The 13307-nt window shown below is 40.0% G+C and overlaps 1 protein-coding gene across 5 annotated transcripts in view; it reads left to right on the forward strand.

Annotated features, from left to right (window-relative positions):
- GDAP1 (ganglioside induced differentiation associated protein 1) overlaps positions 1-13307 on the forward strand; it is a 39753-nt gene that overhangs the window by 9067 nt on the left and 17379 nt on the right. For 2 of the 5 annotated variants that reach the window (XM_065668462.1, XM_065668458.1), the window contains exons 1-4: positions 8560-8897; positions 9088-9280; positions 10516-10689; positions 12844-12938. In XM_065668462.1, coding sequence (XP_065524534.1) covers positions 8847-8897; positions 9088-9280; positions 10516-10689; positions 12844-12938 — 513 coding nt within the window. In that variant the 5' untranslated portion in view covers positions 8560-8846. Of the gene's footprint in view, positions 1-2784; positions 2800-4148; positions 4184-8559; positions 8898-9087; positions 9281-10515; positions 10690-12843; positions 12939-13307 lie in introns of those variants that run through there. The other 3 variants (XM_065668460.1, XM_065668461.1, XM_065668459.1) reach the window with 3 other exon arrangements.

Genomic DNA, 13307 nt, shown 5'->3' on the forward strand with positions numbered 1-13307 from the left:
AGGTTCTGAATTTTAAAATTTGGCAATATCATTAAACCAAATGACATTTGGGTATGTTGGTTACAAAGGTCATTTCAGCTGATTTGAGAACTAAATTTTAAAATTCACTTGTTTCATATGGCACATTGCAAAATTTTTGTTAATTCACCTATGGTAACTCTGTGGTATTTTTGCTTATATGAGGCTCTGCCATGAATACCAAAAAGTGTAATAGAGCTGGAGGACTGTAGTTCTTTGCCACCACATGCTACATTAGGGGGCTGCAGGTTTTATTCCTCATGTATAAAGGGGTATGGGTTTCATATAAGTTTGAGACTACAGTGTTTGTCTGACAATTGAAACTTCTAATGAGATGCTTGCTCAGCATATATAGAAAATTGAGCTCAATGAAATATCTTTAAAAAGTCAGCCTTTTTTGAAAATTCATAATATCTGGATTTGCTTACCCAAAATTTCAGAGTATGAATTAATTGGACAATATGCAACTTTTATTCTCCAATTTTATTGTTGAAAATTTATTTGCATAAGCTTAAAAGAAGAAAAAAATTGTGATGTTTTGTGATTTGTGATATCTTCTATGCCTTTCTGTGTCAGTGGCATGTTTCTAGTTTTTTGTTTAAACATACTCATGTTGGCAAAATAGTAATATTTGAAGTGTGAAAAGTATGCATGTCATCTTAATCTGAAGTTTTGTTGGTGGCCTTTTCTCCTCCTTTCTATTACACAGTGTAGTACAGATCTTGTGCTAGCTTGAGTTTAATCAACCACTGGAAGTACCTGTCTCATTCTGCTTCTGAGTGAGTTTTGGTTTGTATATCTAAGCTACTTGCCTGATTTTGGAAGAGGCAATTCTATGTACATGCTTGCTTCAAGAAATGCAGTATTTCCTCCTCCCCATTTTCACATTGTTTGGGAGTCAGAGCTGCTCTCCACATTTAAAGGTATTGTACAGAGCTGGAGATACTGCATTGCCATCTATTTGACTTAAGATCTAGTTCATTTATGGAAACCAATAGGCTTGTGCCTCCATACTAATTTGAATTATTTTATATAGAATAGTTTATGGTTTTGATTTTTTTCAAAATGAAACCTGTCTCATCTATCTAGACTACAAAATATTTAACATTATTATTGAAATAAGCATACGTGTGTATACATGATGAAGTTGTTAAAATGGAAGTCTTCAATATGCAAGTAAGCTTGCAATCAGTAAATTTAGTTTTATTTCATCCTGTCATGCTTGGAGTGAGTGTTGAAAGACAAATGGGCAAGCATTGCTCAGCCAGAGGGGAGAAGCACGTCATACAGCCCCCAGAATAGCATCGGCAGTAAATATGGTCATGCTGTTCTTCCCCAAGATAGACCCAGATCACATTTGTAGCACCCACCAGGTCTGCTGGTTACCGGACATTCAGGGCCTATGATGAAACATTTACAAATGCAGCTGCAGTTTAGAGGGACCTTCTGCCCACAGCGAAGAAGCTGACATCAAGAAAACAGGAGGGAATGGGATCACAAACGAGGGAGTTCAAACAAAACACAATTTAGGGGGAATACAAGTTTAGTCACAATATTAAAAAACGGCTCCAAGATATGGACTGTCTTCTTGTTAACCTCCCTTTTCCTGTTAACTTGATTATGTTTTCCACAGACTTAGAATCACGAAAGGGTGAAGCTTTCGTAGAGAAGGAAAGGTGGACTGAAAAATAGCTCTTTGTTCAACTGCCTTAGGTCACACACAGTTTCAGAGCTGGAATTAGAATGTTACTAAGAAGTAAAGTCAGAGACTGAAATTAAAGATTTTTTTTCCAGTTCCAGTTATTTCTCACTTTGTGCAATATACTGAAATACAGTAAGATAGCCCTGAAGGTCTGTGGTAATGGCCTATCTAGCATGTTAGAGGGAAAGAATTAATTATTAAAGGTCAAGAAAAAGCCCTACTAATTTCTTCATCTTGAAAAGATAGATTATCCCCTCTGGGCCAAAAGGGTGTTCTCACTTCCTTGCCTCCTTTTACCTAAGCTCTGCTCATATGGGCACTTCTATTAATATAGTTTCTATGTTTTTTGAATGTTTGTATGTTGCTCTGAGGACTGTAACACACAAGTCAAAGTCTGCCTTTGTGTTTTGGCCACTGGACTTCATAGGACACTAAGGGAATTCAGCTGAGGCATCGCGTCTTCTTCCAGCCCCTTCCCCCACGCCGGTTTATGTGTCTCTGTAAAATCTGAAAAGCTCGCTTCAGCTTCTGCAGCTTCTCTCCTCTGGCTTTGCCTCTGCGCCCAGTGCATTAGCTAGGGTGTTAGTGGAAAGGGTTTGTTATTTCAGACACATACCATTGCCTGCTGCCCTCGCTTCTCCCCTGCACTTGCACAGGCCATGGAGACAACTTCATACTTTCATTTGTATCAGTTACACACACAAGATTTAAATTCATCCCTTTCTCTGTACAGCCTTTATTTTTTCCTTTTTTTTCCTTCTTTTTTTGGCAGATAACTCAGTAAATGCTGCATAGAAAGTATTACTGCCTTCACCCGGTGCTAAGGTAGTGTATTTTTCTTAAGAAAATCTCATTGAGCTAAATGTGACAAGGGAAGTGTGTTTTCAGAGCAGTAGCTCTGGTATTTGTTCTCTATTAGTGAGTGACGTTACACAGTTGAGAAAAAAATCATGCCGGCATGTTTCAGTTAGTGCCAAAAGAACATAGACAGCAATTCAGTGCCCAGATCTATTGCTGTCCAAAACTGTATCTAGTCCTATTTATACTTTCACAAATGAGGGTCTTGCTTACAAGAGGAGGTAGGTGAATGTTATGTTTATTTGCTGTTTGATAATGAATTTATCCAGCTGTTTTACATTCTGCTGTTCTTTTATTTCAAGCATTGAAAAGTTGAGGTATTAAGTGGTATAGATAATTTGTAACAACCCAGCCAAAGAAGTCTGGTTTCTTAAATCATCCTTACTTGTTCTAAGTTCAGTGGAAATACCTGGGTGCCACAAAGTGTTTTTGTCTACAAAGCAAGAGAGTTTACAGTTTCTTGCTGTTTAGTGCACCTAACCCATAAATATTGATTACTAAATTCTTCAACAGTTAAACTGTGTTTAAGAAAGAAGACTCATTTACAGACTTAAAGAATAATTTAAAGTGGCATCTCTTTGGATCAGGATGTGAATTAGGGGTTTACTCATTGGTATCGATTAACAGGCTAATTCTTCTGGGGCTTTTTCATCAACACATGCCAAGAGGCTGAAAAGCTCAAAGAACAATTATCAATCAATTACACAATAGCAGTTTTGTTAGTTCGAAGAAAAACGGGAGAAGTTTAAATCTTTCTGAAGACCTAACAAAACAGTATCCTGATGTCTGGCTGGAGAGGATGGAAGTTGTGTAACAGGAACTCTGAGTCTCCCTTTGTAAAAGCACAGAAATGAGAGCTGGTGCTGCAAGTCATGCACACTGAGGGCCCTCCACTGGGAAACATCAGGAACAAAAATTCTGGTTGGCTAATAGAGATGTACCGAGCAGTGGAACTTAATGAAAAATTCTCCAGCTTTCAAAATTCAGTAGATACAGTAAATAGATGTATTGTAATTGACCATTACAGTTTTCTTTTTGTTTCTACCGTACTATAATTTGATGACACTGCAATACTGGTGTGTAATTTATGGAATTTAGATTGGGGGAAAAAATACTAATAAAAGATATTCTATTCACACTTACGGCCTCATCCCCTCCATGAGCAATAACAAGCTGGGTTACCAAGACAGCTTGATGATTTTCATGTGGTGGCATGGAGCCCGCAGATGGCACAGGGCAGAAGAGCCTCCATCCCTGTTGATGTGCTGGCACAGGGTGCTCTGGAACAGAGGATGACCTAAGCTTTTGAAAGCACTTTTTTGAACTTCCGTCTAACACGGCTGTCTGACTATGTCATGAAGTGAGATTTCAAAGAGGCTAACTGAAATATTTTGCATGTTACTGTTTGTTATTTAGTCCAGCTTGCACAAAGGTAATGAGCAAACAGCAAGAATTAAGGCTGCAGTAATAAGAATTTCCAAGAAGAAATATATTTTAATGTTACTTCAGTGATTACTATTGTTAAAAGTAATGGCTCTTCCTCTGTGGCAGCTATTTTTTTACTTTTCAATGAAAATGTTTGGAAGTACACAATAATGCTTTAAGGTATTGTAACACTATTTTTATGAGCAGTTGTCTGAAACAGATCAAATGTTTAGTTTAAATTAATTTACAAATTAACTTATGAAAGTTTTCAGAACATTTTCAATATAAAGTGTAACTAGGACTTTTAAAAATTTTTGAAAATTTGTTAAACTTTGGGTTTGTTTTGGGGATGGAAAGAATCTGATTTCAGGCTTTTTTTAGGAAAAAATCTTCTGAAATTATTTTCCACTCAAATAAAATACTGCATGAGACTTCAAAGGACATTTCACAAAATTGTATTTAACCCCTTAGGTTTCGTTAAGACTTTCTGTGCCTGGTTGTTATCCCAGTGACTAGATCTTTATATTTTGCAGTGTGATTGTAGTAGAATTTGAACAGGCCTGAGACCTAATATATCACACATTGAAGTCATACAAATCACCCCACTGACTCCAGTGGACTTCATTTCAACATCTAAATGATCTATTGTACTAGCTTAAAGTTGCATGATCTGGTTTTGTCTGTAGGCAATAGGTGGACGATACTATTTTTTACATTCATTGTTTGTACTGTGGTAATTTTAATTGTGAATTTTAATGGGCAGCCAAATCCCAATATGCAAGACAGTGCTGTGCAAACATGTGACGTGATAAAAATCTAACTTTTAAATAGAATTTTAAGTCATGTGAGTTACACAACTAAGTTAATGTGAGGGAAGGATAAGTGTGTGAATTGTTCCTAAAAGCTCAGTACTGATCAGGTTCCTGGGCCAGCATATTCCATGTACGCACAGGGACAACAAACATAGGCAAGGAATTAAAAACTTGGTTTACATCTTTTGACTTTGGCTGATATGTTAGATTTTATAATTTGAAGATGCTGTTTACATAAAAGCTTGAGGAGTGATAGACTGGATAAAGCTGTAATGATAATACCCAGATTTTAAGATTTATAGCTAAGAAATTGCCCTTTTTGCACCTTATGTAAATATAATGCATTTATTTCTGTACTTGATTAAAAGGACTGATATTTCAGGCAAATTTATTCCAATCATCAAAACTGTTGAAATTTTTATACCATTGGGACATTTAATATTTTTGTTACAGCTCAGGAACTGGAAATGTAGGAAATTTTGAATTAGGCTTACTATAAAACTACTAAGAATAGTTTTATATAAAAAAATTAACTATTAAGTAGTGTTTCTGAAGTACTGACATATTAAACTCCTTTTGCATGAAACAGGTTGGACTATGGCATTTAGGGAAAACTTTGCCAGAGTTTTGTGGTGAAATCCCTGAAGAAGGCCTAGTATGATATGCTCAAGTAACTTTGAAAGTGACTAAATAAGTTCTATTAATACACAGACTTTGTTGGATGTAAAATGGTAACTCAGTAATTATATTGCTTGAGAATATGCATCACCTATCTAGAATTACTTAAGTTGGCATCCCTCCATGATTTTATACACAGTTAAATTAGGGCACAGTCAGTCTCAACTGTGACTGTCGAGATGTAACTTTGCTCTTGCCATTTCTAAAGAGTTGCTTATGTAATTCATCTGTCATATTAAAGGCAGTTCTTGTGTCAGTATTAAATCTCACCTGCATGTCTGAATACAATGCTGTGTCCTTTTGACTCATGTCATCACCAGTAATGCAGCATTTGCAACAGGAATTTAGCCAATAACAGCTGATGACAGAAGGTTCAGAATAAAACCTGTCTTACTTTCCCAACAAGTATTAACTCCTGCACTGTCAATTAGGCCAGTTCTGCACTTGGAACTGAACCAGTGCATCTGTTCATGATGCATACACAGAATCCAGCTGATTTTCAGCTATAATGGCTATGGCTACATAGAAAATGAGAAAAATGTGAGGGTTTTTTTGTTCTGGTCCTCCTCTCTCCCTCTTTCCCCCTTCCCCATAATATAATCAAACTTGGGATTTTTTTTCTTGTCTGTTTTTCACAAACAATTGATCTGTTAAGAAAGATACTGGTTTGTTCCTTTTTTTTTACCCGCTTGCATCCATCATTTTAATGACACATCTGGCCTAGATGTTTCCTGACAATATCATGGAGTGAATGGTGATGTAAGCAAGAAAACCGATTACCAGAATACTGATTTCCAGATCTTTGAACTAATTTCTACATCTCCTTATTAAGTTGATTTTAGTACTGCTTTTCTATTAGTATTACCTGTAAATGTTATTTTCTTTCCCTGATGTAAAATAAAAACCAGACTTGTCGAGGGGTGCGTATATATTATTCATAAGCATGAACAGGATGCTAAAAAAGGCTGAAGAGAGGCCATGTAGAGAAACACGACAAGAATATTGATATGGTCAGAAAAGTGATTTAGCACACAGTGCTAGTGGTCTGCTTGTGATGGCAACATGCCAAGATGCTGGCCAGATTTACAATTGGTGGCTTTGTGCCTTGTGCTGCTTTTGTAATCATGATATTTACGCATTAAAAAGTAAGTTTACGGAGGCTAACTTTCATTTCAGTCATGTAGAGCTTTGTGTAAATGCAAGTGGAACAAGCTTTTCCAGGATGCTGTGAGCTTTTTCGCAACCTGGCCCTTTTGCTTGCTTTTATTTGTGTATGAGAAGGCAGAGGGGCTTGGAAGCAGACACTGGTGGATGGACAGGAACTCATCCTGGAGAAAAAGGCATCAGCTCCTTTCCTCCCTCAGCATCCCCTGAAGTAGAAGGTACTTTGCATCTTATTTTTGGAAAAGGGAGCCCTCGTGTGGTCAGTCGTGAGAACAGCTGTTAGGCGAGCCAGGATGCCCGTTTACAACACGGGCATCGTGGTGGTATTTCATAGCAATACTGATGGCTGGATTGAAGTCCCTGAGTATGGTTGCAACTGTTCTATTACTGAACAGCTATCAGCTGGGATTTGTGAGCAGTCCCTCATCATGCTAAACTTCTGAGGAGATTATTTTGGTTTGTGTCTCTGGCTGGAATTAGTCTCTAGAGAAGGCACAGGGCTGCTTGTGTGCCCACTCATGTGAATAGTGCAGGGCTGGAAGCTGTCTCCTTGTTTCTTCTCATTTGATTTACATGATTTATCCATTACCTTGTCTCAGTGACTTAAATCCACTCCCTTGCTTAATTAGTCAAAATTTCCTCTAAAATCAAATGTACTCGTTGTTGGATGTAGCTTTTGATATACGAGGTTCAGGTCTTAAGGCTATTAATGGTGGGATCTATCTCGTGTTATAGAAATTGCCTGCTGGAGTGGGTTGCCAGGTTCACCTGAAGTAGCTGCCTTTATTGTGGACTAAGCAGTCAGGATGAAGGGAACAATATTCTGGACTCTGTAATCTAACCATGGTTTTAGTTTCCTTATCTCCCCAATACAGCAATAGTGTGTGACAGAGGTACTACCAGTGATTGCATCCTCTAAACAATTGACCCCACCTGGAGTACTGTTCAGCTCTGGGGCCCCAGCATAACAAAGAGAGGGACCTGCTCAAGTGGGTCCAGAGCATGGCCAAGAAGATAGAGGGCTGGAGCACCTGTCCTGTGGGGGCAGGCTGAGAGAGATGGGTTTGTTCAGCCTGGAGAAGGCTCTGGGAATACCTTGTAGTGGCATTCCAGTACTTAAAGGGGAGCTACAGGAAAGATGGGGGAAGGCTCCTTATCAGAGAGTGTGGTAATAGGGTTATGGCTTTAAACTGAAAGAGTGTACATATAGATGAGATATTAGGAAGAAATTCCTCACTGTGAGGGTGGTGAGGCACTGGCACAGGTTGTCTAGAGAAGCTGTGGCTGCTCCATCCCTGGCAGTGTTCAAGGCCAGGTTCAATGGGGCTTTGAGTAACCTGACCTACTGGAAGGTGTCCCTGCCCATGGCAAGGGGTTGGAACTATGTAAGATCTTTAAGGTTCCTTCCAACGCAAACCATTGTGTGATTCTGTAATCTCCTGGGTGAGATACAGGGGCAGCTTTTTCTGACAATGGAAGCTACTGTGTGTTACCAGATGCTTCTAGGATTTTATGTTACACAGAAAAAAAAAAAAAATTCCCAAAACAACAGCAAACAAACAAATGACACTTCTTCCCCCAGGAAAAAAAAAAAAAAAAAAAACCCCAACAAACCCTGCTTGCAAAACTGTTCAAATTTCTATTTTTGTCTAAAAAAAAAAATAAATTGAGAAGCCTTGTCTCTTGAGCTTGAAAGAACACGGGGGGCTAAAGTAGTGTGTATTATTCTAGAGCTTTATTTCTTATTGCTATAACCTAAGGGTATTTTGCATGAGACTGTTCCCATAAGGCCCAATTCAGGATGCCTTCTGGTAATTCTTGTATTTTTTCCCCAAGTGCGTGATGCCAGTGTCCCTGAAATACACAGTGGAAATACTTGTTCGGGGGGGGGGGGGAGATAAAACCAGTACAGAGGAAATGCTGCAATGTGACCTTTCTGCCGGCGCATCCACACTTCCGCGCTGCCCTAGGGGATGCTGTGGATGGTTTTGCAGGCAGGTGCTCCTTAGAAAGGGCCGTCCTCCGAGCAGCGCGGGGGAAGAACGGGATTCCCCGCACCCTCCGGCCATACCCCCTTGTTTTCATAGCCAAAAGCCGGCCGAGGCGGGGCAGACACAGGCCTCCTGCTCCGCCCGGCACAGCGCAGCGCAGCGCAGCGCTGCGCATCCCGGCGCGCCGCGCCGCCGGCCATGGCGCCGCTGGTGCTGTACCACTGGACGCAGTCCTTCTCCTCGCAGAAGGTGAGGGGGGAGCCCGGGGGGCGGGAGGGTGGGGGGGGCCGCGACGCGGCGGCCTGCAGGGCCGGGGTTGTGGGGTTGTGCCGGGGGAGGAGGGGGTACCTGCGGCAGGGCCGCGCCCGTCGGCTCCATAGAGCAGGGACGGCTGCCCGGGCAGCGCCTCTGCTGTGGTAACGCCGTGGTACCGCTGCAGGTGCGGTTGGCAATAGCCGAAAAAGCCCTCAAGTGCGAAGAACACGATGTAAACCTGCCGCTGAGCGAGCACAACGAGCCGTGGTTCATGCGCTTGAACTCCTCTGGAGAAGTACCTGTCCTGATCCATGGGGAAAACATCATTTGTGAAGCAACGCAGATCATTGATTACCTGGAAGCAACCTTTGTCGATGGTAATACCATGGGCATTCTCGGTGTGAATCATAGAATCACAGAATACCAGGTCGGAAGGGACCTTGATATCTGGTCCAGCCTTTCTAGACAAAGCATGACCTAGACGGTGCCCCAGCACCCTGTCCAGCCAGATCTTAAAAGTGTCCAAAATGAAATCCTTCCCTGCATACCCATAGCATGCAGCTGTGTTGGTGTCAGCTCCATACGGTTATGTGTTAGTTTGCTCAGGACCAGAAAGTGTTTACAGTCTCTCAAGGGGCTTTCCTAGTGGTTGTATGGGATAGAGCCACATCCCTTTAATATGAACTGAGGGCCTTCCAGCATCTTTACAAGCAGCTGTAAGTAAAAACCTACCACTGTCCTCCTTCCCCTTGGGGAAGGATGGAGAAGTCAGTAAGGGTAGTGCTGCACTGTGCTAACCCGGTGGTGAGACTGCAGTGAAAAATAATGGGTTGAACAGAACTGCACAGCTGGTGTGGTGAGGCAGGTCCTGCTTTTCTGTGAGAGGAAAAGAAAGATGCTTAGTTCCAGAATAATCTTCGGTGGAAAAACGGAGTATTTTTGGAGCGAGAATGGAGTGAAGAGGGAAAAAAGTAGGAAGAAAAAACTCGGAAGTGATCACATGCAGGCCTTTAAAACTCTTTGTAGTGACAGAAAACAGGCTGCCTCAAGTTTTGAAGGAAATGCAGAACTAATTTTTTTAGGTGTGAAGAGGCAGTGCTTTGTGTTTCAGGGGTTTAGCACTGCAATTTCTAAGGCACGAAGAAAATGTCATTGTTGGGTGAAAAATATTTGTATTTAATGCTAGTGTCCTCATCGAATGAGGAGTCTGGGCCCAGGTAGATCGAGGGCAGAATAGAACTCAGTGGTGGGCAGAATATTCTAGTCTACTGTGAGAGGGATAAAGGGCTGTGTGCCACAGTCTCTCATTTCTACAAGTACAAAATAGATGCTGAATCTGTTTTTCTGTTTGAAGGCCTCTTAAATATGTGTTTATGTGGATTGCTGCATAGGAATTGGAATTATTAAAACATTTCAAAGTGGTGTATGTGTATACACATTTCCCTGACCTCTGATAACTGTTGAATTACGGCAGGGAACAACTGAAGCTTCCTTAGCTATGACTATGTCATCTCTGCTGGTTGGACATAACTGAAGCAACTTCAGAAATACTGCTTTTAGTCATTTACATGGTTCTTCTGTTCTTAACTTCACTCTTAACTTTGTATTGCAGAGGGAGTACCAAGACTAATGCCAGAAGAAGGGAGCATGTATTATCCAAGGGTGCAGCACTATAGAGAGCTTTTAGACTCCTTGCCTATGGATGCCTACACACATGGCTGCATCCTGCACCCTGAGTTAACAGTGGACTCCATGATTCCAGCCTATGCTACCAGCAGAATTCGTAGTATGTACTGATAAAGCTCTGAATGCCTATCAGTTAGTAAGTTGTTTCATTGTGTTCATCTTGCATCTTCAGTGCACCTTGAGCAGAATATATGGAGCACATATATTTCCAGTTCTGGTTGCAGTTCTTGGTAACTTGTGCGTATACTTTTTATTAATAGTGTAGTCTGTCATGCCTTGAAAACTGGAAAGAGGAAGTATCATTTTTGAGGTGTCTGTGGAATTAATTTCCCTAATGTCTGTAAATGTCTTGTGCGTAACAGAAAATGGCAGCTGTGATTGCTGTATTTTATTTTCTGATCTTGCTGTTTATGCTTATAAAGCCATATCTAGGGAACAGCTCTACTGTTGCTTACATCCAACCACTACACTGAAGGAAACACTTCTTTTTGTGTTTGTAAACTTGTAATAAGTTTACCTGTTAAATTAAAGCAATTGCTTTTCTCTCAAAGTGGTGAAAATGCAAATTTGCCTCAGTGAAACAGAGCCTGTTTATCTAATATATAATAGGCAAATCATCAGGCCCTTTTTGTCTGAGGAATGTACTAGTGTCAACTTGGTGCCAGGAGTAGGGAGGAAAAAAGTGTGAAGAATTAAGTAGCACGGGCTCATCAGACCAATGGAAATTGTTAAAGCACAACTTAAACTAAAATCCTGGGTGAAAATAACGCAGCAATATAAAATCAGGATGAAGGATGAACCAGTGGTCTGGTGGAATCAGTGGTGAAACATTCTTTGACTTCCTTGGGGTGGGTATTTTACCTGATGGACTTTTAAACACGTACCAGTTTCCCATGAAAAAATATGTAAAGGGCAGATAACTGTAGATTAATTATGTTGCCCAGTCCTCTTTATAACAGAGAACCTCCTGAAATGAACTCCAGTATGAAATCCAGTAATTTTCAGAAATGCATAGTTCAGTGATATTCAGAAAAATGCTTGGCAAATAATCTTTCAGTTGTTATAGCTATTTTGTTGTTGTTGTTGTTTTGTTTTTCCCCTGGGTTTGGACAGCAGATGCTGTTCACATAGCCTGTTTTCTTAATTTGAGGCATTTTTTTAATAGCTCTTGATGTTCCTAAACAGTTCCTTTGCTTGTTCAAACCCAGATGGTTTAGTTTCCAGCTTTGAAAAGCTGATCTTTTTGAGAGTGTTAGATATAACAAGCCACCAGCCACGTACAGGTTACGTTAATGCATACCAAATACCATTAAGTAATTAATTGCATATATAAGATCTTAGTTGTGTGATTACATCCTTCAGTTTCTTCACATACTATGTTGAAAGATGGCTTTCACAGTCATGTCAGGTTGAAATAAAGAATATATGAAACAGTGAGTTCATTATTTTCTAGCAAAAATTTTTTAATCAGTTTAATTTATAAGACTTAATTGGAACTAATCTTAATTATCAAGTACAAGTGAGAGTATTCTAGGTCTGTAAGTATGCCATTTTCAAACAAAGACCCATTTTAAGGAGAGCAAAGGCTATACACATGTAGTAGAAATAAGTAAAATTATTTTAAATTTTTCACATATTTCTTTAAATCGTGTAATGAATGTTTTTCTGGAACAACTTTGTACTCCATAATGAGCATTTCCAAAAGAATCCACAGATTTTGGTGTCACGTTTTTAGCTAACTGAAAATACCTTGGTTCCATGTTCAGTGGTATTTATGCTTTTGCTGTGGAATTATGCATGTGACCTACACTGATGTGCAGAAGATCTCAGTATGGGCCTGTCTGCACTTTCACAGCATGAAAAGTGCATTAGGAACCCAGGAAATGAGGTGCAAAACCAGCAGAGACCAAAGGTGCTTTAGTAGAATTTCACGGACATATTTTGGTAGAGAAATGGTTTTATCTGAGTAAGAGAAAAATATTAAGAAGAATTTCTCATTCTTGCCTGGCAGATAACCACTTCATACGACTCACTGCAAACTGATGAGCAGGTGTGGTGAGGTCAATTCATGCAGCAGTTAAGTTGTCCAAAGTATGATGCTTTTGAATCCCAAGTTGGTGGTGATGCTTCATTGAAGTACCACTTCCCATTTCTTTGGTGTGATATTTGTACACAAGCTATTGATCTGTTTCTGTGGATTGTATTATGGGCACATTTGGATATCTGATGTCATTCCTTTGTTTTTCTGTGTCAGGCCAAATAAGTAACACAGAATCAGAGTTGAAGAAACTTGCAGAAGAAAATCCAGACCTTCAAGATGCCTACATAGCAAAACAGAAGCGCCTTAAAGTAAGAAAACTCTTTATATTCCCCCCTTTATTATGAGCTTGTTATTGTCAGGCTCCTTCTGTCACAATGTACGTGTTTGTTTTGCCTGTCATTACCAGTAATGCCATGCAGTGGTTTAACCCTACAAGGCATGAAGCAGTCTGTCCCCTAGGATCAGCTACACACTTCAGTGTGTGCTGAAGTACTGGACTGATCCCACTCATTTCGCAGGTAAGTATGTATCTGGTGTTGGGCTGTTGAGTCCTATCAAATGATAGCTAGCTGACTGTGTGGAGAAAATAATCATGTTTTGTAAATAAGCACTGTATTATTAAAGTAAAAGTTTCTCTGATGAAAGTATAGACTCTGTACAATGATTAAAACACTAAC

This window comes from Lathamus discolor, chromosome 2 (assembly GCF_037157495.1).
Source record: "Lathamus discolor isolate bLatDis1 chromosome 2, bLatDis1.hap1, whole genome shotgun sequence".
In the NCBI taxonomy this organism is placed as follows: domain Eukaryota; kingdom Metazoa; phylum Chordata; class Aves; order Psittaciformes; family Psittacidae; genus Lathamus; species Lathamus discolor.